This window comes from Lissotriton helveticus, chromosome 7 (assembly GCF_964261635.1).
Source record: "Lissotriton helveticus chromosome 7, aLisHel1.1, whole genome shotgun sequence".
Classification (NCBI taxonomy): Eukaryota; Metazoa; Chordata; class Amphibia; order Caudata; family Salamandridae; genus Lissotriton; species Lissotriton helveticus.
This window is the reverse complement of record NC_136068.1, coordinates 1582745499-1582771731: the sequence shown is the minus strand read 5'-3', so window position 1 is coordinate 1582771731 and position 26233 is coordinate 1582745499. Positions and strand designations below refer to the sequence as shown.

The 26233-nt window shown below is 43.9% G+C and overlaps 1 protein-coding gene across 1 annotated transcript in view; it reads left to right on the top strand.

Moving 5' to 3' along the window:
• LOC144769584 (uncharacterized) overlaps nt 1-26233 on the top strand; it is a 334720-nt gene that overhangs the window by 274766 nt on the left and 33721 nt on the right. The window contains exon 44 of the mRNA XM_078653744.1: nt 6036-6156. Coding sequence (XP_078509870.1) covers nt 6036-6156 — 121 coding nt within the window. The remainder of the gene's footprint in view (nt 1-6035; nt 6157-26233) is intronic.

Sequence of the window (26233 nt, the reverse complement as noted above, 5' to 3'; positions counted from 1 at the left end):
GACGCACAGCTAATACTTAATTTATGGTTGAGTTCCTTTAGTCAAATGTTACTTTGAAAGGTAGGGTGCTACACGCAGGTGGTGTGTCCGTCCGACACACGTATATGATAAGTCTGTTCAAAGCATCACCATGTTACCTTGGTGACATCCCTGCATTTAGTGCACACCTTTGGTGTTTAGACAATAAACCTCCATAGTGTAGCCAATTATCGCAATTTATTGGTGCATAAGATTTCAGTCAGTAATCCATTTCATTCATGTTTTACATTCAAAATATTTTTGTTTTCAAGACACTGCTCCAATGCATTTCGGGTCTTGTGCCCTTCATCGGGGAGCTTCTGTGAACAGAGACAAAGCATATCATACAAAGGGTGGGGTCGTGTTTACAAAGGTGTTTCAGCGTTACGTGCGGGTCGGGTAAGTGCTTGGAGTGAACGGGCAATTTTTCGTGTGCTTAAACGTGATGGTATGCTAAGTGAAAAGATCACGGTGGCTAGTGACGGAACTAACAGAGTGTTTCAAAGTAATTTCGGTGAGAAGCGCAATGGAATATGAATGTAACACACCGTGGCCCAACTAACGTTCACTACTATTATTATTTTTCTAGACATTCCACACGGCAAAAGAACGTAAGCGAACGACGATTTACCGATTTGTTGATTCACGCGCTTGCACAATCACCGAAATTACTTTAAAACACTCTGTTAGTTCCGTCACCAGCCACCGTGATCTTTTCACTTAGCATACCATCACGTTTAAGCACACAAAAAATTGCCCGTTCACTCCAAGCACTTACCCGACCCGCACGTAACGCTGAAACACCTTTGTAAACACGACCCCACCCTTAGTATGATATGCTTTGTCTCTGTTCACAGAAGCTCCCCGATGAAGGGCACAAGACCCGAAATGCATTGGAGCAGTGTCTTGAAAACAAAAATATTTTGAATGTAAAACATGAATGAAATGGATTACTGACTGAAATCTTATGCACCAATAAATTGCGATAATTGGCTACACTATGGAGGTTTATTGTCTAAACACCAAAGGTGTGCACTAAATGCAGGGATGTCACCAAGGTAACATGGTGACGCTTTGAACAGACTCTTCCATCATACTGACTTCAGTAACTGGCCTCTCTGGGCCTCTCTTATCACAGAGACTGCAGGGCCCTAAACAGGTCCCAGGAAGCTGGTGTCCGGGCCAGGGAAAACCTGGCTTGGCAGTTCGGGCTGGACTGTTCACATGAGGCACAGGGTCAAATTTGCATATAGCTGGGTCTGAACTGAGGTGGCGAAGTGAGCTAAAGAACGATGATGGATTCAACCCAGATCTGTGAATGGGGAGGGAGTGTCTGAAAGGTTTCAGCACTCCGTCCATCATCTCCTTGTGTTTGCTCTCTGGGTCTCTCCCTTCACACTGACGGCAGACAATTGTCTCTCTATCTTGACCATTAGACCAGAGACTGGCCCCTCCAGCTCACTCATCATCGCAATTACTGTTATCGGTACCCTAGTTGAATGTGAATAAAAACAGCCTTTGATCTTTCAGACGTCTCTAGGAGCCTGCAAAAAAATATATGTCTTTATGTTTAATGTAAGGTCCTCCTTACTAGTGGCATTTCAATTCTGAAGGAACTGCTGATAGAAGTTACGAATCCCATCAGAACATGACATCTGCTAAAACACTGCAGATTTCTTAACGTTACCCAAAAGATTAGTCTTCAAGTAGAAGTCTTGCATAAAATTAAGAATTACTCTCAAATCGGATCCGGAATTATCAATGCCCCCAATAATTCCTCGTTTCTCAATGGACCCTTAGGGCACTCATAGTGAGGACTAATTGGGGGCTTGTGGGACTACATGTACCTTTTTGTCAAAAAACTAAGGGGCTTATTTAGAAGCCCCTTGCACCACTTTTGTGTCATTTTTAACATGGGAAAAGTGAAGTACGGGTGGGGCAAGGGGTTTGTAAATAAGCCCCTAAATAGACTGTTATCGGTACCCTAGTTGAATATTAATAAAACAGCCTTTGATCTTTCAGACGTCTCTAGGAGCATGCAAAAAATATATATGTCTTTATGTTTAATGTAAGGCCCTCCTTACTAGTGGCATTTCAATTCTGATGGGACTGGTGATAGAAGTTACGAATCCCATCCGAACATGACATCGGTTAAAACACTGCAGATTTCTTAACTTTACCCAAAAGATTAGTCTGCAAGTAGAAGTCTTGCATAAAATTAAGAATTACTCTCAAATCGGATCCGAGTTTGGGAAATTGTTGCTAAGGTATTTCTTGTTACTCAAGTCCTTTGGAAATGAAATCTTAGCATGGTATAGAGGTGTTTGTTACCAATAAGGTCTTCAAATAAACATCTGTTAGTCAGCACCAAGATACCCTTGGGTGAACGTGCGCTTTACAAATACACGTTATGTTATGTTATATTATGTTATTATGAGGGGCCCAGTAAATAGGCTAGATTGTTCCCACCCCCAGAGCTACTTGTACAAGTTGAACCAGTGCACCCTGAGGTAGAACCTGAGGGTCCACTAAGAAATTCAAAATTAGCAGGGCAATCAGCACTTCCAAATCCGATTTTCCTGGGAAGTCCTCATTTTTTTGGCCGACCTTTCATTCGGAGAATAATCTCTGGGCGAAAGTTAGATCCATAGTGTTTCAGTGGATCTCACAGTTCCGATGGGATTGGTAATTGCTGTGAATGGCCTCAATAGAATTAAGAAGCCACTCATGAGGGTATATGGGTTGGTAAAAGTATTAAATAAGGAAATACATAGGAAAAGGCATTTACACTTCACACACTCAGAAAATTCTTGTGAGGGTAAGGAGGGGGCAAACACACCTATATGTAGCGTTTTACTGATGTTGGGACGTCACTAATACGGTTCTCCCTGCTTTTTATTTCAGTGCCAGTGGTAAGTCACCCGAAACTTTCTTTGTGCAGTAAGTAAATGAAGGTCTAAGAGAGCGTATGGAGCTCTTGTATGTGCCTGAGTGTGTGTCTATGTTTGTATGTCCCACCCAGTGCTTAAATTGATCCGGTGGTTTCCGGTGCTCAGCACCAGCACTTAATGAACATTACTGGCACTATGCATGAGCACCAGTTAAGGACACATTCATTTACAGGGAGATTAAGTGATCTGCCCAGAATTACAGGATGTTGAGCCGACATTGATACTTAAACCTGGTTCCACAGCTCTGAAGTCGGCAGCTCTGCTATTACGCCACATCCTCTCCCCATTTTCATGGTTAGTAGTTGGTTCTGTATTTGGCGGCAACGAGAAATGGGCTAGTGCAAGCTGCCTCCTGACGAAAGCCCTGGCATTTTGTTTTTTTTACAAATTTACCACTTTCCCACCATTTCTACTGGAAACCCGGAACATTTGCCTCCAAGTCAGCCACTTTTTAAGTCTCATACTGAACGCTCTGTCAATTTATATGAAATATTCTTCATTTATTCAAATATAAGTTCACTTCTAATGCTAACAGTGCCCATTTTTTTCCAGACAACCCCGACTCCGAAAACACCAGGACCACCTCCGACACCCACTGTGGTAGGCTTCATGCGCATTATTCATGAAGAGGGTTCCCACGGTTGGGCGATGTTGGCAGTGGAGGCGGGGTGGATTGTTGAGGATGCTGTTTTGTGATTAAACATGGGAATTTCTTCTGCCATAGTCATGGGCAGAGAGACCAGCGACATTCGTCATAAATCTGTTCCCAACTTGGCTTGTGAGTAGCGATTGTTATCAGTGCCCACCCATCATACAAGACTGGTAGATGCGACGACTTACATGATGGGGAGGGAGGCTAGGCCAACCGTTCAAGGTCAGTTCAAGAGGGATCTGCTGTAAGTCTGAAAGCAAAAATACTTGGACCAGCCCAAAGCACAATCAGCCTGATTCATGTAGGTAAATTGCACTCGCAAAGGGCCAGATTCTGAGAATCTGGCCCTTTGCGAGTGCGATTTTTGCATTTGGTATTCATGATACCAAATGCAAAAATCGCTATGTAAGAATTCGTATATTTGCGTGGAATGGCATTTAAGGAATCTCTAATAGAGATTCCTCAAATGCTATTCATGACACAAAACAAAATAGCGATTTTGGACTTTTGGGGCCGCTATTTACCGACAGGTCAGACCTGTCGGTAAATAGCAAAAACTCAGAAAAATGCTTTTAAAAGCATTTTTCAAAGTTGCATGTAGCACACACACATGTCCTTTGGACATGTGTGTGCGCAACACCTGTCCAAAAGTGCATTTTAGGGGTGCTACAGGGCGTCCATTGGACACCCCTGGCACCCTTAAAATCGCTATCTTAGTTGCGAGTAGCAATTTGCTACTCGCAAACCCCCATTCATTCCTATGGGCCTCTTGGCCCATAGGAATGAATGGGGAGTATTTGCGAGTAGCAAATTGCTACTCGCAAATAAAGAACATGTAGGAATCGCTATTTAAGTAGCAATTCCTACATGAATGCCGTTTTGCGTGTCCTCAATAGCGAATCGCTATGATTCGCTATTAGGGACACGCAAAACGGCATGTACATGAATCAGGCTGAATGTCCCTTGTAGAAGCCACAAAGCAAACTAAAGCCAGGTCGGAAAGTGGAGGAAGTTACACCCACCCTAATGAAAAGGCCTGGACGGGAAAACGTAGCATGTACTTAGGATTTTTCATAAGCAAAATCTTACAAACCTAACCCCAATGTTGTTCATAAACAAGTTGTGCTTCTAATAATGGAACCAACCGGATACTTCAAGCCTGCTTCTTAATGAGCATCATCTTTTCTGACGACCTAAACGCATTTAAAAGTAATAATATTTTCATGGTAATATTAAAAGTATATTCTACAAAAACGCACGAATACAATGAATAGATAGATTATGAACATTTTAAAAGATCACCCCTTATCAGGTCACCAGACCACTCTGTACCAGGCAGCTGCCCGAAGCATAACACAGAGAAACTAAGAGGACAGGCGGCGTCCCACAAGGATCAAACTCTTCGCGTGTGGGAGGCTGGTCTCCTCAGATAGCACTACAGGGTCCCGGGGAATCCGTGGGGAGGGTCTCCGGGGCAGAGGCTAACAGTAACATCCACCCAGATGTAAAGAAATGAGGGAAGTGGCACAAACCGAAGTGAAGAGTACGTGGTAGGGGGTACGTGACAGGTGGAGGGGAGGAAGACGCCTGGGCGGATAGCAGGCAAAATCATAGCCCAGGAATGCAAGATCTCAACGTGGCCACGCACTGCAGCATGGATTTGGAGAAGGTTCTAGAATCTAGTGGACTGGATGGGCCTACTCTCTATAGCTGATGCCCATGCACTGTTTCAATGTCACAACAAGCCAACTGAACGAGGGAGTCCATTGTCAAGCAAGTCAACTACTTAGTATCCCAGAAGGGCTCATTTTGCATGTAATTCATGTTCCTATAAAGATATTTGATTGCGCTGCACACATTGATCCTCTTGTGCTCGCAATCTTAGCCCTAGGAAGCTCAACATGCCCACTCAGTATGGGTTCATGTGTGGCCTAGGGCTGATGGATTCAAACTTTATGTTAGAAAAGTCCCGTCCTTTCTTGGCTGTGTGACTGTACTCTCCCCACACTGACTTCCATATGGTCCCCTATGGAGCACACTCAGACGCACATGCATAAGGAGCTTTCACCAACATATGCAGCATATGCCTCTAGCCCCTTGATCCATCACTAAAACTAAAGCGCAGAGAGGTGATTCAGCTCACATAGTGCTAAACATTCCTCCATGGGCACTAGTAGTAGTTACTAATGTTTTATAAAACCAAAATATAACAAATGGGTTCATCAGAGAACTGCGTGTACGCACAGCCAACTTTATTCAGCATTCACTGCTCCTTTTCCGGGTGCACGGGACAGAAACAGCACTCATGGTCCACACATGTGGATTGTAGCTTCGATAAAGCTCTGAATTATGACTCCATAACACACCCCACAAGCGTGGGTTCTTGACTCTGTGCTCTGTCTCCTTCATTGCAGGGCCCATGCCAGGGTGTGATCTGCCGCAGCCCTCCACAGTGTAAGAGGGTTGGTGAAACTGCAATCGAGGACTGGAGCGAAGGCTCAGGGAAGGAAAATTGCTGCCCCGAATACAAGTGTGGTGAGTTTCTTAGCATATACCTTCCGTTGATTACTATCAAGAGAACTGAATGCCCCGGCGGGGCACGCCGAGGTGTGTGGAGTTCTAGGGGAGACACCTAAAACAGGCATTGGGAAAACACCCCGCCATAGGTTTATCTATTGAACGATCGCTATATTATATATATATATATATATATATATATATATATATATATATATATATATATATATATATATATACTTATATATATATACTTATATATATGTTGGAGCAAGTATTTTTCCTGCGTGGGATACTGCTGTGCTCCCCCGCTTTGAGGGTCGGACTGCGCGTATGTCTGGTATCCTGACTTTTGTTTTAGACCTAGAGTTATGCTGATCTAATGGTGTGTACAGAGCCCTATGCCTGTCTCTGACTGTGCAGGCACCTGGACTTTATCTGTGACCTGGACCTTATCTAATGATAGCGTAGCCAGAACTTTTTTTATCTGTTTTACTAAGAGTTTGTAGCTTATAGGGCAATTTTGAATGTGGGACATTATCCCGCTGTATTTCTCCCCGCGGGGAATCACATAGCGGTCGTTACAACAAGCGCATTGTGATTCCGCATACCATTACTCCGCAAGTTGGAGCGGAGGGGGGCGCTGAAGGTTGGAATAGTATAATTTACTATTCCAACGGCAGTCTGTGCAGACAATAGGGAAGATGTTGGATTTTAAATCCAACACCTCCCCCTGCCCCCCTCCCCAAGTCGTTGTTCCGATTTGCGGAGTAATGGTATGCGGAATCACAACGCAGTCGTTGTAACGACCGCGTTGTGATACCCTGCGGGGAGGGGAGAAAGATTTGTGGTAAACGTTGTTTACCGGTCATTTTATATAATGTTCCGCTGTTATGCGTTTGCCTAAAACCTGGTGCTGCCATCCAGAGTATATAGTGACTGAATATGTGTGAGTATGGTTTGTGTGTATCACATGGGCAGCACTAGTGCTTTGTGTGTAAAGGAGTCTGGAAACTGAATCCAGTGAGATCCATTTTGAATAAGCAGATTGAAGGATGATGACAGCTTCTCAGACAGTGGAAGAATATTGTCCGCCTTCCTTTGGCTAAAGGGTGAAGATCCAGTATCTGAAGCATAAAGAACGTTCACATGACCCTCTACACCACCAGCTGTAAGAGACTAACGAATGCGAACCGGGTGTGCTTTTGACTTGTGGGAGTATTCGAGACTGCGCCTGCGCCTGATTCATGCTTTTGCACTAATTACTGGTGGGACAAGCCAACTAAGAGTCACTCAAGATTGGAGTAGCATGAAGGGAATTCAACAGATATAACGTCTCAAGGGAGAAACTATCCCCAGGATCACTAGTTTGTAACCTAAATTGAATTGTACGGTATTTAATACTGCTGCTTGATCGAAAAGTATTTTATATTCTCAAAAAGGCAAGGACTGAGTTGGACACTGAAGTTATTGCTTCTTTGGTTGATTAAGTTTTGAACTCAGACACCCCACACTACCTCCTTGCCCTGCCTGTGACTGCTCACCCCGCTACCATGAGAGTCAAGTGTGGAAAGAGTTGTGCTTGGCCCAGATTGTAGAGCCATAGTAGGATGGATCAAAGGCAAACATCCTCAACATTATGGTTGGGGCCCCGAAGCCCCTGTTGTGGATCCCCCATGGCCATCTCCTACTGAACGCAACCTTTGTTCATGAACATCAGAAACAAGCTGCAGGGTGTGGCACGTGGCCAGGCCTTGCCCCCAACCCACTGCAGGTGGCTTTTCCCCGCTGGACATGGCTCACAGATGTGCGCAGTCGGGTTGACCAAAGGGACTGGCTGAAGGCCAAGGGCAGCAGGGGTTGGCCGCAGGACATAGCGCAACCCTCCACAGGCATTTAAATCCTACTGTATCCTTCGTTTCGCTGTGCTCAACGGGAATACTGTCATATATTTTTTTTAGCTTCTATTTTAAAAAAATGGTGCCCTTTTTCAGAGGCATAAAATAGCCTTGACGGTTTGTTTTACTTTTTATCACTATTTCCACAACATAGGGGTCTATTATGATGTTGGGCGGATCGCCACCGCCCGCATGACAAAGTCCGCCCGCCATCATAATAGACCCTTAAGTGTCCCAGGCACTTTTCTGGGGTGCCACACCTCTCATGGTGCCCTCCCTCGCCCAATTGCTGTAGAAAGGTTTTTCCACAGTGCGAAATGTTAAATTTTTACTAAAATGTATATTTTCAAGATGGCATAAAAAATAAAAAAATAAACCTTCATCAGCCAGCCACATTTCATTAAAAAAAAGGATATGACAGGATTCTCTATTTTCTAAATCACAGTTTTAAATGGGACAGATATAAAAAAATGTTTACCCTTTAAACCCATAATCTGCAACTTTTTTTAAAACTCTACATCTCAAAAACTAGTGAATGGGTTAACACCTAAAGAAAGTCTGATTTATGAGTATAGTTCTACTTTTATGCCAAGTTTGATGTAATCGGTTCAGCGCTTTTTAGCTGTAGGCGTAAACCACAATTAGTAGGGGAGCTAAAATGGAAAAACACAGAAATGGACGGGTGTGTGTGTGTGAGTGCGTTTGCTTGTGGGTGTGTATATCTGTTTCTTTGCATATGGTTGATCGTAAGCCACCTGAATTCGTCTTTCTTGCCAAAAGAGAGAATGTCTTCGATTTTTTTTTATTCACCTCCGAGGAAAATTATATAAAACATTTGTATACCTGAAATAGTCGTTTTTCGTAGTGTGAATCCATTCACAAAATATTTGAAGGGATTTTAGGACTAGTCTCACAGCCTGAACAGAATAAACATGCCACGCAGGAGTAAGGGCGGCACACAACAATGAACCCTGGCTGCCACTGCACACAAGAAAGCAATTGTAACCCATTACTGACCATCAATGCACAAATGAGAACGGTCACAGCCCAACAGAGAGCACTAACTACCCTTGCAGAGGGTATACCAGACACAGCCAGTACTTAGCACCCAGTACCTCCTAAATTATTGAATACAGCGCGCTGTGTGCCAAGCACCCTGGATTTAAGTTGCACTATTTACTTAAGGCATTTATTTTTGTATGTCCATCCATCAGAGTGTCATCAGGATTGCTCCCCTCCGCAGTGTCCCGCTGGATTTACCTTGAGATCGTTATCCAACGAGGAAGAATACTGCTGCCCTCAGTACACCTGTGGTGAGTAGTAAGATGACAGTGCTTAGAGTGAACGACAGAGAGTGGGTTGATGAGGGCACCACACTAAGCTTACTCAAGGGGCAAAGGAGGTCAGCTCTGACACAAGGCCTGCTCTGGGGACAGAAGCAAAGCAGGCCTAAAAGGATGGAAGCCACTGATGTCCAGAATCAAGGGTAGTGCGGAGGGCACCTGCGCCTGCTTCAGAGTCATCCTATTCTTTAGCTGCTAGTAAACAACCAGCATTGGCAGGCTGATCATTTATTTCCTTAATCTATTAAATCCCTCACTCATGAGGCACATACATTGCCCTTTTCGACAATGTGGGTTATTTTCTTGCCTACTACTTATTGGGGATTGGCTCTGTTCTCTACTGACTCCTGCCAAGCCACTGAGCGAGTGTCGCTACACCTCCCCTATCACGCCTTGATTTAGGAAATATTTGTTTATTTTCCCTTTCTCTGTTGGTACTTTTTTATTGTACTCTAGAATTTATGCAGCTTACAATACCCCTGACAAGGCCAGAAAGTGCTCTGATTTGCATCGGGTTCCTGGTGCTCTTTAAGAGTGCATAGCTCATGGGTACTCCCAATTTTCCAGGAGACAAAAAGTTTGGGCAGTGGAGCGACCGAAGGCTGCACTGCTGCCAGCAGGGTGGGCGGTATAAGGGCGAAGCTAAGTATGTACATCTAGTAGCTGAATTGAATTGTGCAGTGTGGACGGAGAAAAACTTGGGATCAATCTTGGCATCTCCACACAACCAAATTGTGTGTTCCTGGGCAATTTTGTTTCATTTTCCCTCCCTTTTTTTTATTATAACATATAAGAAGACCTCGAAATACTTGACTACAAGATGTGGGCTGTACAAAACCTTGTCCTGTGTTTGATTTAATAAACTATAGTGTTGTTCATGTGTAATAGGAACCCCGGCTACCCAAAGGGTGCATAGAACAACTGACTTGGCTTTTAGTTCGCTATAGGCATTGTTGTCAGTGTGGGAGAGAACCATTAATGATTCCCATTTAAAAAAATACTACTCAGTGCACAGACAATGTGATTTACTAAGGTGACCCGGTTGCCCACGTTAACGAAATATACTTTTTGAATTTTGAGAGACTTTATCATATTTTAACAAGTTTGCTACAAGATTTTTTTAAAGTAAAGGTGTTCCTAAATGTAAGCGGTGCAGGACACCGTAGTTGCTTCCTTTTGCTTGCAATTGACCATTACATAAATGCTGGCCTATTTATTTAACATCTATTTAACATTAGTGCTGAGTCGAGTGAACAGCAGCCTAGTGCTGCTGCTGGCCAACGAGCCGCATGGAAAAGTCAGGAGCACCGCATGCGCCCCCCGGGCCGTACCTTGAGTTTCACTGCCAAAGTTCATAGTCTATTGGACGTAGTTTGCCCCACATGGCATAAACTGGATAAGGTATGTGAGGTTCAAAGACTACGTGGCAAATGCCTCAGCTTCAAGCATGTGTGTTTTAGAGAGTGTGAGGATAGGAACAGATATGTATATCTACCCTTTTAGGAGTGGTCAGCATCCTAATGATCAGACTGTTACAGTGTAATAGCATGTGGAGTGGTGGATTCCATCAGGGATTATGGTATGTGGACTTTACCTAGAAGTGACAGAGACTCAACCACCGGAAACTGTTAAGCTATCAGGACATGGTTCATGCCTGGCTTATCCAGAGTGATAGAGGCTCAGCCCCTAGAGACACTGTAAAACAAACAAGTTTCATTGAGGAGCGGCAAAGGCACAACCTTTGTTAAGCGAACCCAATATACACCATGTGGGCCCAACCAGAACCAGAAGTCGTACAACGCTCAGAAGCACTGTTAACCAACCAGAGTATTTAAGAATCATTAAACGTGTCTTGGTGTACACCCTTGAGTACTATTCATTCAAGATCCCTGATCTCTGGGCAACTTGGTGACATGAGCCAGTTCGGTGCCGCTTTTGATGCCCCGGAAAGCGACTACTGCTGATAATTGGGCCTCATGAGTGATGTAATAAGTGCACGACTATACAACCTTTTAAAGACCCAAGTTCATGTTTTCCCCTTGGTCAAAGAGGTTAAATTCTGACCAGGGATTAGAACCCTAAGGCCCTCTCAGGCCCCAAAGCAGATAACTTCCAGTTGGTGAACACTAGTCAGTTTGTTGTTCACACCCTAACCAGGGTGAAAACGGACCATAAAAGACATTGATGGACCCCAGATAAAATAGTTGGTAGGTTGCTGAACTGACAGAACAAACCTGAACTGGCCTACCCAGTGTTACCCTCCCATCCTCACCAATGCAAGGAAGCCTAATACTTTCTTTTAGATCCTAGGGCCCCTGGCTCTTTGTGTAGTTCTCATGAGGAGGCATCTTTGTGCCTTTCTAACACTTTCCTTCCAGATAATATCCACCTTCGGCATTAACGGACAATGATATTTCATGGTATAAAAGAAACAACGCGGCAAAGGGAGAATCACATCGCTGATCTCATTTCATGTAGTAGACCAGCATGGCATGGATTTGGGGGCAGGGCTTATGTTTTCAATCCTACCCTAGCTCTCCTCCCTTGGCTGCCATTACGAGCTGGGGGTTTTCACCAGAGCGAAAACCCCAGGTGAAATACCCCAAGTCACAATTCCAACTGTATCCATTCTGGATTTTCAGGTCCGGAAACTCCAGACCTGACTTTGCTGCTGCAGGGGCTGAGGGCAGCAGCACACCCTGGCCCCTGACTGACACCTGCCGCAGCATGAGTGGAGCAGGCATTGTACCCCAGATGGACAGAAGCCTGCCCAGAACTCCAGCCCCCCTCTCGTGCCACCACAACCCTCCCACTGATGATTCCTCCTGCTTATCGCAGATAGACAATGCCAGCATTAATCCGCTGGAATCAGGAACACCTGCCCTGTAAAGGACACAGGGGCATATTATCATCATCAGGGGCGTTACATTATCGCCGCTTTTATCGGCAGGAAACTGCCGATAAAGCGGCGATAATGGGCTTGATAATATGCTCTATGAATTCCAATCGAAGCCCATGTTAGATGTGAAGACATCTAACATTGGCTTCGATTGGAATTCATAGAGCATATTTTCAAGCCCATTATCGCCGCTTTATCGGCAGTTTCCTGCCGATAAAAGCGGCGATAATGTAACGCCCTTACTTGATAATATGCCCCTTAGTATCTCTGGGTCCAAGCAGGTATTACCCATTTTGGTAGAAAAAAAAAACTCAGACCAGCTGTAATTTATTGCAGGGATGCTAGCCGGAATCGTAGACTCTTCCCCTTCAGTACCACCACACCAACGCTTTAGCTATCTGTACTGCGGCTCATGCCTTCGGATTGCTCATGTCCTGCCCTGATCTATTGCTTGATCTGCTCGATGTGGAACCAGCACTTTCATTAATGGTTGCTCTCAGTTTCCTGCCTTTGTTGGGGTAGCTTTCATGGGCTCAGCTAGCGAGGGCATCTACTAGCTGTTTGCAGTGGTCTTACTATCCCCATCCAATGATGAACTTCACTTGCTGGTCAAAATGGGATCACTGTCCCCATTGTCAGTGCCTTTGTACCAGTTCTCATGCAGCATTTGTTCCCATTGCCTCAAACATGGCTCCTCGGCACGCTGGCTCCACCACTTCTGTGGGTCTGTCTTCTCCTCTCAGTTCGGGTCATTCACTGCTGCAGGTTTTTCTAAAGCGATAGGTCTCGAGCACACTCCATGCTCTCTACATTTTTGCTGGTACCCAGAAGAAAGCCCACCCTCCATCACTCACAGCAGAGGCCCAGCTGCCCCTGGCCAGGCCCCTCTCAGACCTACCATGTTCTCAGACTGTGTACAGAAGGGGCGGAGGGGACACAATAGAGTAATATTCTGTACGAGGTTAGCATTGTGTCAGGTGCAACTTCTACAACTAAACCAGAACAAGTTTCATGCAACTGGGGGTAAAAGCATGAAAACCCTTTATGGGCTGGCCTTGATTCCCTGCTTTTGATGGAAGATTGGCAGCAGTAAGGTGTTGAGGCTGTAGGCCTTGAGGGAGGTTTCCTCGTAGCAGGAACCAACATGTTGTCATGAAGTCTGAGCGAGAAACCATTGTAGGGAACCAGCTTTGGGCTGTCTTCGGGGAACCTGACAGTGAACCCGAAGAAGTTATAATTTAGGATACTTATCACTGTACAGATTTGTTAATCTTGCTGCATGTTTTTATTATTAAAAAGAATAGCACACTAACACTGCTGTCATTGCTTTTCATTTCAGTGCCGCCGGTAAGTTGCCTGTCACTTTCGTCATGCAGTAAGTAGCGCTCTGAAAATTGGGGGCCTTTGTTAAGTACTGTTTTTTGCAGACAAGTCATTCTACGAAGTTATAACGCCCCTGATGGCCACTGGGGTACTTCCCGTAACTGGCAGGAGGGCGATGGGACACAGGTGCTGATTTCCGAGGCCCTTGTGGGTTTGTCGGGGCACACAGTTTTTGGATACCTTTAGTTTGTTCCAAACTGACAAATCAAACAGTCTATATACATAATTTCACAAAAGTTTGCTGTTACCAATGTCTCGTTATTTCTGGTTGTGAGCCAGCCTCAAGATTAGAAAAAGTAAGTCTGAAGCAAATAACTCAGTATATAGATACTTTAAAGGCATCTAAAGCTTTTAATTTGATAGTGGGAGTGGGGACCCGACAAATCTGCATAGGTAGGATAATGATCTGGGAGATGGATACACAGGCCTATGGAGAAGGATTCCTTTAGAATTGATAACGGTCTGCAATCAGAAAGTGTATTAGTATTGCTTTAGATTTAGGCAAGGGTCAGGTGGGAGCCCCTCCAGCCATGCCTGCCAGTATCTTGGGAGACCCCCTGAGTCTAGGTGATTTTACAGAGGGGCACGAAGGAGTTCTTCTTTAATTTAGGCATTATATCGTACAGGTTTAGCTCCAAAACAAAAATCACATATTTAGAGTGAACGTTTTAATTTTAGCAGGGGTAGCTCAAATACAAGGGGCTCTACATAGAACAGGATGGTATGTGGGGTCAGATTGAAGCCACACCACACGGTGTGATGAGAGGGCAAGGGGTGAAAAAGTGTAATCGAAATGGTACTAAACGATGTGAGTTTGCTGTTGATTTACCTATTCACAATACATACTCTCACATGAAATTACGCAGTGATTTGATAATCCTCAAGAGTTGGATACAATTTACAGAAGTAACGTGTTTGCAAGATGAACAGTATTCCATGCTATGTCCAATAGGATGAAATACTCCTGGTATACCATTTCTCATGTGCGTGTAGAGAATTGTGTGCCTTGTGCATAGAGGTAGTGTCTCCTGTCAGGCTAATCCCGAGCTAGGTGAAACTCCTTTTTTTTTTTACTCTTGGAATCAAAAGAAGGAGCTGCAGTGCTCATACTTAGGGCCTGATTTAGAGTGTCACAGCGTACCATGTCTGCCAAACTGAGGATCCACCACTTTCGTTAGAGTCATGCGGATAATCATCTTTCTGCCAGTTGAATCCCCGCAGATTCCACCAGCGGAAACAATATATCCGCAGCCACATGGACTCCAGTTTAAGTTCACCAGATCATCTGCTCTAATTAGAATGGAAAGTCTGTTGTACTTTGTTTTCTGTGTGTGGCCGCAAGATTAAAACTCTGTGTGTCAGGGTCATTTTGTTTTAGAAAAAAAAATCCCACTTTGGGACTTTTATTGTAAAACACAAGAGTTTGTTGAGCCGCCACATGAAACGTGGGAGCTCTCAGCAAACTTGCATTGCCTTAAGAGGAGCCGCCATGGCGGCAGCACCTTTGAAGGCACACAGATCTCTGACAGATTGGAGATCCCTAAATATGTAGGGCAATAGTCTGCCATATTGGTGGAGATGCCAAGGAGATGTCAAGCCAACTACTTCCCACAATGTAGACTGGTAAACAAACCTAAAAGGGGGCAAAGCGAACACATTTTTCCAAGGTGATCATTATACATTATCTGAAAAGAGAATGACGTACACTGACAATGCAGTACACAGGTACATCAGGTATTTAAAACCATGGTAAAACAGGAGGATGCCTTGCTAAAGGCAAATGTGTTGCCTCCAGAATGGGTGAATGAAGACCCTTGCTAGCTGAGGAGCCCTGTAAAGAAACTCACAAACAAGGCGAGGCTAAGGACACGTCCCTCTTTCATGCTAAAGGTTCTGCAATTTACTTCTTGATCAAGAGATTTGCCCATCCAGGTCTCACTCAGACTTGACAAACAGTCAAAGAGACTGTTCTTCCCATATGACAGCCCGGATCTATGTAGGAAAGTCTCCAGGGTGTTCTGAGCTCACTGGGTTCTTTTGTGTGACCCCTTTGATTAAGGTCACACCCCCTATGGTAAGAAAGCCTGCCCACCCGGTTAAGAATGGTGCATGATCTATGGACTCCCAATACACGCATCAATCAGAGTCATATTTCAAGCAGCTGTTAGGGGTACGCCCCATAGTGAGTTTCAAGCATATGCTATGAACATGAGCTGAATAGCAGGAGCCCAGCTTCTGATGGTAGTTATTTTAACAAATATGTCTTAGAAGGATTACTCGGGGTATCATAACTGTCTCCAATAGAATTTTTTATGCTTTGGAATCTCCACATGAGTCTCAATGAAATGAATGGGACATAAGTGGAAGTATAAATTACAAACCCAAGGAGGTGGTGTATTCTTAGTCCTTTAGCCCCCTCATTCCTACACCCTGCCTGCCATCCTCTCTGCTCCGGGTCTGCATGCACAAGTTCAAGAGCCAGTGGAGGCCCGGTGTGAGTGCGGAGGTATTTCTTCGATGAAGATGTGGCCCGAAAAGCCCGCCAATCCCTCTTTTGTAATGTTAAGGCACCTGTGCAGAACCACTGCTCTTGCTTTGAGGCAGCCACACCCAAATCTTGCTAGAGCATCCTGGATAGCACACATACTGTTCTTTATTAAAGAAGATGCAACTTCAAAACATTAAAAACACACACACACATCCTGAACAGTTTAATTTTCTATTCCAACTCCAGCCCACGTTGACAGTAGGGAAGGTGTTGGAATACAAAATTTAACTATTCTTTTGCCAACAGCGCCCTCCAGCGCAAGTCTTTGAAACGACTTGCGTTGTAAAAGCAGCGTAGTAATGCCCGCGTTGTAAAGGCTGTTCCCCAGAAAAACTAACACTTCATTATGATTGTTTTCAACCAACTTGATATCAGGATTTGGACTGATTCAGAATCATTCTTAAAGCAGAGGGGGTCACATAACAAAGGCTAGTGTATTGGGAGATAGGGGTAGCGCAATTACTGCAGGTAGGAGCTTCCACTCCAAACATTTAGACAATTCTAGTTATTGTGATAAAACACGGAACCAGGATGGGTATGCAGCTTCAGGGTAGGCAGTAGACAAGGAAAGACTGAGCGGTACTGTGTTCTCCATTTTATATTACTGTTCACACCAAAGCAGGTTTAAAGGATACCACCAATCCCATGAGCTACATCGGGGTGGCAAAAGGGGTATACTGCCCAATTTCCATAGTCGTTTCTACAGACTTGAGTGAGTTAGTCTACCAGCTGTATGCTACAGAGCTGTTTCTAGTCAGGGTTGTTTCAAGTGTCAGAGAGTGGCGTTTGAACAGACCCGGTAACCTAAAGGAATATGATAACACGTAAGATGGCATGGAAAGATGGCACGTCTTTTTTAAAAATATTGAGACAGAGATATAGTTTTACAAAAAACACATAAGCTGGGAATAAAGGCTAACATTGCAAACATAACTTACCAATGATAACCTAAAATCTTTTATTCTTGGCTTTCGTAGTGTTTCAATGTAAAATGTGATGAACCTCCGAAATGCGACAAGATAGGTGAAGCTGCAAAAGAAGTGAAAGGTTCTGGGCAAGATGGCCAATGTTGTGCTGAATACAAATGTGGTAAGTTGCTGAATGGAACATGGAGTCTGATACCTGATGATTTCTGATGTACAACATATGTAAGGCTTGGGTTCAAGATATCAGAAACAGTGAATATTTACTACCAGAATCAAAATGCTGACCTACTAGAAAAAGGGAGATGAAATCTAAGTATGCTAAAAAGGGAATAGATGTTTGAATATAGCTTTTAGACCTCAGTGCCTTAGAGACTATCAATCCAATCACTTTCTGTCTAACCCAAAGCTCTCTCAGCTAAGAGCCCATTCAGTCCATCTGTCACTATCTCATCTCTCTTGAAATAGTCAGTTCATCTCCTATTGTGGCATCTCTTGGGACAGTCTATATCTAACCCCATGAATCACAGGCCTACTGATATCCCTCACACTCTCTCCCCAATAAATCCATCTGGCCCATCCATCGCTTTATCAGCTGTTAGAAGGTATTATGTCAGCATTTAGTCTCTTTGAGTTCCATCAGCCAACCTCTCACTTCCCAGCTCACAATATATACCACCTCTCATCTTAACAAAGTTTTGGGATCTTTCAAATCTAATGGAGAAATCACGCATGTGGTGTTCAAAGCTACACAAAAAGCCACTTAATGAAATCTCTGGCTCCTGTGTTAAAAGGTCTCAGATTATTGTGTCATTTAACGCAGCCCAAGTCCCAATTGTAGGATTTTCCCAGGGGCTCCACTCTGTCCATGCTATTCAGAATTTCACCACTCTTCTAAACGTTAGATATAATTCAGCCCCCTTATCGGCTGGGTCTACTTTTCTCTTGAAGAACATCATGTAGGCATTATAGCCCTCTGCTCTGGGCAATAACAGTTGTTAAAGGCTCCAACCCCAAATTAGAGGCCGAAGTACTAAGGGAGGGCCTAGAATTAGAGTGAGGGAGGCCAAAGGGTTATAAAGCTGTGAGAACATGCCATCCACTGAGGGTCGAAAGTTCTAAATCAGTGGTTGGTTCTTAACCCGTAGTTCGGAAATCCCTGGGATCCACGACTACTTAGAAAATCAAATCACTTTTAACAGATTAATAACATGTATATAAAGAAGCAATATGTAGTACTGAAAATTTTATAGCATTCTGTAATTGCAAAGGAATGTGAAATTGGAGGTATAAATCTAATTGGTGTCCTCATATTAATTTGTTGGAGAAGTGTAAATGCATCAAACAGAATACAGAGAAATGGATCAAACAGAATGCAGTATGGATGATGGGAGACCTCAACTGAATTTAGAAAATCCCAACTTTCCTTTTAAATTGACCATTTTGATTTTTATATTTGCTTTTGAATTAACTAAAGTACGTATTTGTTTGATGAATGCTTGTTTCTGTATTTTTGTTTATTGTTTTGAAGTTAAAATAATCGAAATCGGTGAAACTGGGGTCGCTAGCTTCCAGTAATGACTCAGCAGGTCCCCGAATTCCAATAATGATACAGTTGGGGTCCCTGGATTCCAGTTATGATCAACTAGGGTCCACAGAAGTTAAAAGGTTAAGAACCACAGTTCTAAATTAAAAAGGGAGAGAAACATAAAGACAAGCATTGGAATGTCGACGCAGAAGGTCGGCACCAGCCATTATTGGTCCTGAGCCACTCCTTTGCCTTTAGTGGAGCGCTTAACATTCCCAATGTTCCAGCAGACATACAGTGTCATGAACGTAGGAATTCAGTCACAGTCTGACACTAAGTACTGACTTCCCTTTCTTTCCCTGCCTTCACATTAATGCAGAACCTTAGCCATCTTGAAGCCACTAGCCCTGAGCAGCCAATAGTCCTGCCAGAGATAGAGCAAAGCTCTATAAGGCGAAACACAAACTACCCTTGATCTCAGGGTGTCGATTACAGATAGGCCAGCAGACTACTGCAATGTGGCAGCACGGCTAGTGTTCTGGGACAGCCTATTTCTTATCACTTCCTGAAGCTATCTCTACTGCAGGGTGATGTGCACCTCGCTCCCCTAGGCGTAGGCTGGTACTAGCAGTTTCCACCCTTACTTTCTTTTTTTTCTTTTCTCTCATCAGAATGTCATGATTGTGCTTCTGCACCCGAATGTCCTGCCGGATTCCACTTGAAAACGTCATTCGACCCCAATACAGAGTGCTGTCCTCAGTTCACCTGCGGTAAGTACTGCCACAAGCATCACAACCACACTATGGGAAGAGATAAACCGGGGGCGGGGAACATCCTTTTCAACGCAAATTTTACCACGCAGAGCCTTTACGACGCAACTATTACAACGCATGTCATTACATCGCATAGCACTGGGGGGCGCTCTAGGATAGGGAATAGATTTAATTTACTATCCAACACCTTCCCTACTATCCACGGGGACTGGAGTTGGAATAGTAAATTAAACTATTCACTATCCAGCACCCCTTAACGCTATGCGTTGTAACAGCATGCGTTGAAAAAACTGCGATGTAAAGGCATGCGTGGTAAAAGCATGCGTTGTAATGTCATACATCCACCGGGGGCGGGGTATGGTAGTTTGACATGACCATGGCCATTCATTTGCTAACAGTTCATGCAGCACAGGCATGGTATGATACCAGACTACCCATGTCAGAATATCATCGGTCTTAAATATCGTTTACAAAAATATCATGGAAAGATATTTTTATAAATGATACCCAGGGCACAATATTTGTGTTGGACGCTATTTGCATTAAATAGCATATTTTAAGTCAACCGTAGATTTAAAGGCCCAGTTACACCAATAGATGAACGAGAATTAGAAACTGAAAAAAGCTTTCAGTAAGTTTTAAAGAAGGTTAATACGTGTCTACAAGCCCCTCAATAGGGTGAAAGGGGACACAATAGCACAGGTGACAGATCTAAAGTGGCATTCTCAGAGTATCAAAAGGAGCATGCCACAGCCACAGCCATTGCTTGATTTGTAATAAAATGAGTGCCGATGCCCAAAGCTCTGCTCAGAAACTCGTGGCCCATGCTTTTAAATGTGGGCGCACCTAATGCCAGGGCAGCATAGTCTTGAATTGCCTCAGGGCTCTTCCATCCATTACACAACACTCCTTTTCCATTTGTGTCACTGGTACAGGTTCCATCTTTCAACCTTTGCAATGGATTTTCCATCTTTCTCTTCTTACTTCTTTCCCCTGTGTGTGTTTTTCCTTCTATTACTCGTGGTCAGTGTCTGATGGGGAAATATAAGTACCAACCCCCAAACCTGAGTGCAGGTGTGCTCCACCGGCAAACACTGGCTCAAATTAAGCTCTGGTAACAGCCCCCAGCTTAGACCCTGCTACCATAGGAGCTCTAAAGAACCAGCCTGGGATCTTTGGAGATGTCAAAATGAAGGGCTCTAGGCAAGGCTAACGCACACAGACGCACGTATGCACACAACAAAGTCCAGGATACCCATTATCGGTCCTCTCTAGGTATCTCAACCACTGCCGCTGTAACTGCACTGACTACAGAGCGTGGCCTTTCTGGACCTCTTCTCGTAATATTTGCTGAGGAGCCCAGACTCCAGTGTCAGCTGCTACATCACTGTTTCTGCCTCCATGGGCAGTTACTATTTTTGCAGAACTTGGCAACTCTGATTCTCACTGTGTTTCTCTGGGCACAGATCAGAGTCGTCCTTCTGTTATCTAGCTGCAGACCTTGACATCACCACCTCTTTATGTCGGGTTTGTGGCCGAGCTTGGCTTCTCTACGCGTCTCCTCCGTTATTCTGGTTGCAGAATTTGGCCTCACAGCTTTCTTTCTGTTGAATTTTCAGTAGAAATGGGCTTCTCTAGGTACTTCCTTAGTTACTCTGGCTGCAGGCTTCAGGCATTTGTTACCCTGGGTGCAGAGGGCAGAGCTTTGCCTGGAAGTTTATCGCTATTATGTTTTCGGCAGAATGTGGCTCCTTCAGGTTACTGTCTTTGACTATCCTTGCTTTCCTAGATAGTTCCCTTGTTAAAAGTCCTAAGTCATTTGCCCATTTGTGGCGCCCCAATGTACGCTTTCCATAATACTCTGAGCAGTCTCTTAAACTGTCATGCTTTACTCATAGAATTTGGAGAGGGAGTGGATATCAAGTGATCAACCAACTAATTGTATTTAATAATAACATTGTTTATGTAGCAGTCACAGCCACAGCTTACTACTTGAAAGTCCAGTAAATACCAGGTCTTATTAGCCAAACAAAACCCTGTAATCTTCCTCTGAGCTTTAAACATGCTGTAGGCGACTGGCCAAAGAATGTTTTGCTGATCCATATAGTTAGCTAACCGTAAGCAAAACTCTACGTGTGTCTTTTGTTAATTGTATGTATTTGTATTTCTGTTATTAGTGTGTGTTGCAACCATTGAGATCATAAAAAATGCCTAAGTGATTACAGATTGTTAGAGCACGAACCACGAAGTAAACATGTTGGGAAAAAGGAGGGAAAAGTTGAAAATATACAATATAAGAGTCTTTACATACAGTGCAAATGTGATGGTGGTGGTGCTAAGCGCAGTGGGCACTGCAGTCTATGGGGATATGCAAGAATTATGGGGTATTTCTTAAGGGGGGGTTGTAGGTATGGAGGGATGTATGACATTATAACGCATGCTTTTACATCGCATGCCTTTACAACGCGGTATTTACAACGAATACCTTTACAACGCATAATGCTTTTGGGCGCTGGATAGTGAATAGTTTAATTTACTATTCCAACTCCAGTCCCCGTGGATAGTAGGGAAGGTGTTGGATAGTACATTAAACCTATTCCCTATCCTAGAGCGCCCCCCAGCGCAATGCGTTGTAATGGTTTGCGTTTTAAAAGTTGCGTCGTAAAGGCACTGCGTGGTAAAAGTTGCGTTGTAAAGGATGTTTACCGTATGGAGTGAGGCTGGTAACTGCTGTCTTTGGGGTGAGCATTCAAGAGTAAAGACAAGAATCTAGAGGGGGTGGATGGGAGTGTAGGGGTAGTTGCTTGGAATTAGCTTTGCGAGTGGAAGGATTCCTCAGAATGTAGGGAAGATGGATTGAGCTAGATGAAGGGGGCTGAGGTTCTGGGCTCATTTGGATACCAAGGTAGCAGATTTGGGGCGGTTTTTGGTTACTTAGAGCCTTTCAGCAAGTTGTCAAAAGGATGACGTGGGGAGATCTAGGGAAGTTAAGCAGAGCATGGGTTAAAAGAGAGGTATCAAGCCAAGGGGGCAGTTCGGGCAAGAAAGGTGGAACGAGTATATGACATACCAGTGCACCTCAAGGGTTTCTGGCCAGGGTGATGTGAGGAGGGTGTCAGCCTAACCTTAGATCAGTGAGAGCTTAGCTCTACGTGTTCGGATTCATGAGAAGTAGAAGATTTCTGTTGAAGGCATCATCAGCTTAAAGCAGCCTTCTCACATTCAGTAACGCACAAGAACATATATCTAGCACCTAAAAGTGCTTGTGACCAAGAGTCCATTTGTTATAGAGAGTAATGATGACTACACGTTCACAACGCTGCTATCAATATAATGAAAGAGATTTAAGAAATTAACCAGAATGGTAGTACCTGACTCTCATATACAACGACAATCCATCACTGGAATTCACAAACGTGTGAGAGTGGAAAGGTCCTATCACACTGGTGCCTGTCTGTTTGTGTAAATAAGAATAGAAAACTAACAATTCTTTACTTATTTTTCATTTCAGAGCCACCGGTAAGTTGCCTGTCACTATGGTCATGCAGTAAGTAGTGCTCTGACAACAGAAACATTGATATGTAATACCTGCGTCTCAACTCAACCTTCAAACTCCAGTTTGCAGTGCCCTCCTGGCCTCCACCTCAGACTCCTGGTGCCGCAGTCCCGCTGATAATAAGTGAATGTTATTTAGATTATTGATGGATGTATAGAGGGTGAGGGAGGTGTTGAAGGAAACAGGTTAGAAGAGGTTTTGAGTTGTTATGTGGGAGTGACAGGGTACACTTCATACAGCAAGTTTAAATACACAATGATAAAGCTTTGACAGTCTAACAATGAAAATCTGTGGAAGAGGATGGGAGGGGCAACTTTTCAAACCACCCTATCTGTTCTGTATTAAGACTACAACTGGATAGGAGTGGTCCACAAGTGAACCAAGGGACACTGGTGATGTAGGAGAAAGGCGGGCCAAGTACTTGTTGGTTATAACCAGGTCCCTATTCTATCCGCCTCCCAGATGTACGAGCCTATAGGGAATTCATCCAATTATAAGGGCATCTCAAAGGTCCTGGGAAGGAAGGAATGAATATTTTCAGAAGGTAAGGTCCATATGTTGAGGCATGCACAATAACATGAGGGGAAATAACACATGGCTTAAAGAATGGCGGGTAAAATAAAGAGAAAAGCAACACAACCAAGTTTCAAACCATCTCTTTTGAACATAAACTGCAGGGGAGAGGTAGACAATGAGGCTCTGGTAATAAACAAAAATATAGGTGTGTAGAGCAATCACACAGAAATACGCCTGAGTGACTAGCGTGAGATAACAAGCATTTGCAATGCAATCGATCTCGCCTTTGAGACTTTATAAGTATTTAGCCATGCAGCACATTTTCCTGGTGCTGCCACATCTACTGTTCTTTAACATAGCAATGCATTGAGAAGTACTTGCAGTTTTATGGCAGGCTGCCATTCCTGCCAGAACGGGGTATTAAGGTTATAAATGCAGGCAGGAGTCCGGTATGCTCTCCTGTAATCATAGAAAGCGTTTGTTTATTCAAATATTGTTGCCCCTTTATTGGGATGGGACAGAAATCTGTTCATGCACTGGGCAGCAACACTTGTCCACGTGCATGCACAACTCAGCCGATGCTGAGAATGCAAACCTGTGTGATGAGGATATTGTGCTAGGATGGCAGAGACCATCTGCTTTGCTCATTGGGTGCATCATTTGTGAAAATGCACATCAGTATCTACCACTGCTGCCAACATGGTGATGCTGTCAACACTCCGTCCTGAGCAACAAAACACCCAGCAAAACTGCGGGAGGCCAGTGTGAGCCTGCAGGGCAACGGTCACCAAGAGGCACTTCTGGCATGCCCTCGGGCAGTTATACCCAGCTCCCAGGAACTCACGTAGCAAATGCAGTGCAGAGCTACCAACCCTCAGAGCGTTGAGACGGACAGAAGAGATGTCATAACTATTTTTTATCCACTGTATTTTATTCATCCTATCTGCGTTTTGTGGGCACTGGTTAATAGAAAGTGTGTACAGTATCAGGTCGCTTTTGCATCAGAGTCAACCAGTAATGTCTTCAAAATAACATGCAAACAAGCATCACATGATGCGAAAAAAGGCTAGTGCATGCGCAATGTAACTCACTACATGGCTTATGCTCCACCCTTTCTGATACCGGAACGGCAAGTAAGAGAACCAAAAACGAGAATTTCCTCTAAAAACATTAACGTTAATTAAAATAACAAAAGTAAACACGTTGTTTCCCGATACAAGCGAGCACCAATGTGAAGAACGAACGGCGTCCACCTTACAACATGCACCAGAAATGCGAAGTGGTAAAATATAAAGCGCAATGCATTACAAATAAAACTTTTGCAAAGACTTGGCCGTGGTTACATATAAAGCATATAAAGCACATTGGCTTTCCTTCAAAAGAGCGGCAATAGAAAAATATTCATAGCAGAAATCCGCTTAAAAGTAAACATGCGGTTTCTGATTAAATACAATTCCCTTTAAAACATAATCACAACTGAGACAATGTTGAGATGTTAATAAGCATTATGGCAACAGAGCTGAGCATATACAGCACCAATACCTGCTTAGCTGTGGAAGTTAAAAAAAGAATGTTCAAACCCAAATGGAAAACAGGCCCGGGAGTGGTGCATGTGCGCGCGCGCAGCCTTCACTTTTCAAGCACTGCACTTGGCGCACTGCTCCGTGCTCCTGCAAGGTGGATGCTACCACAAGCACGAGTGCAGTGCTTGAAAAGTGAAGACCGATGGCTAAAGGCCCTCCTAGAGCAGCGCATGCACGCTGCCTAAGCGAAACCTAAAAAGGGCAGGGGTGAAGGAAAAGCACAGTGGATTGGGGAATTACAAACATGAAACATTAATTATTGTCCTACTCTAGAATTCAATGGGTCATGAGAATTCAGATATTGTAGCATTAGCCAGATACACTAAAACTATTCCGGAGCAGGTGCACAAAAAACATCTGGTTTAAACCACAAGTCCTATGAGGCACAGCTGAAAAATGATGTAAGCAAGTGAACAGTAGAGTAGAGATAGAGACTAAGGACACATACAAACACCTGAAGGAAATGCATTAATAAAGGGGTCTCATAATGTCTGAGTATGAGAGTCGTTAGCACATCATACCTCTTCCGGATCTAACTCCTTAATCATTAAGGGTGGATCAGTGTCCAGGAGAAAAGAAACATGAGCATCCCTGAGGCAATTCATCACTTCCTCCCCTGGACTTGGGTATATGTATACCACTCACTTATCTTGAACTTTCGGTTTGTGTTTCCTGGCAGATTAAGAGATAGAATAAGAGCTAAGGGTTTTCAGTATAACAGATTTATATGAATAGTACATTTTACATAAAAGGTACTAAATGAAAGTAACTACCATTTGCAGTCAAAGAGGCAAAAACTGTCCTGGTGTTCATAACAATTTCTAGGAAAGACTTAGTGTGCTACAGTCATAGAAAAACTGTTTCACACCTGGAGACTAAGTTGCAACATCTTCTTCTTAGATAAATTCAGCTCAGGCAGCTAGGCTCCTGCACATTTAGCACATTGTACAGTGCCTAGCTGCATGACCTGAGAAAGAAGCGTATAGGCCAGGCTGATCTTTGCTCAGCCTGACAGGCACTCTTCACGTCAGGAAAATGATGGAGGGGGAAGTGGCGCTCCTTCCTTAAGGACAGGCCGCTGCTATAAGTATGTATTTTAAACCTTCTTAAAAACTGTGTGGAAGAAGTTGGCTTTGCTCTGAACC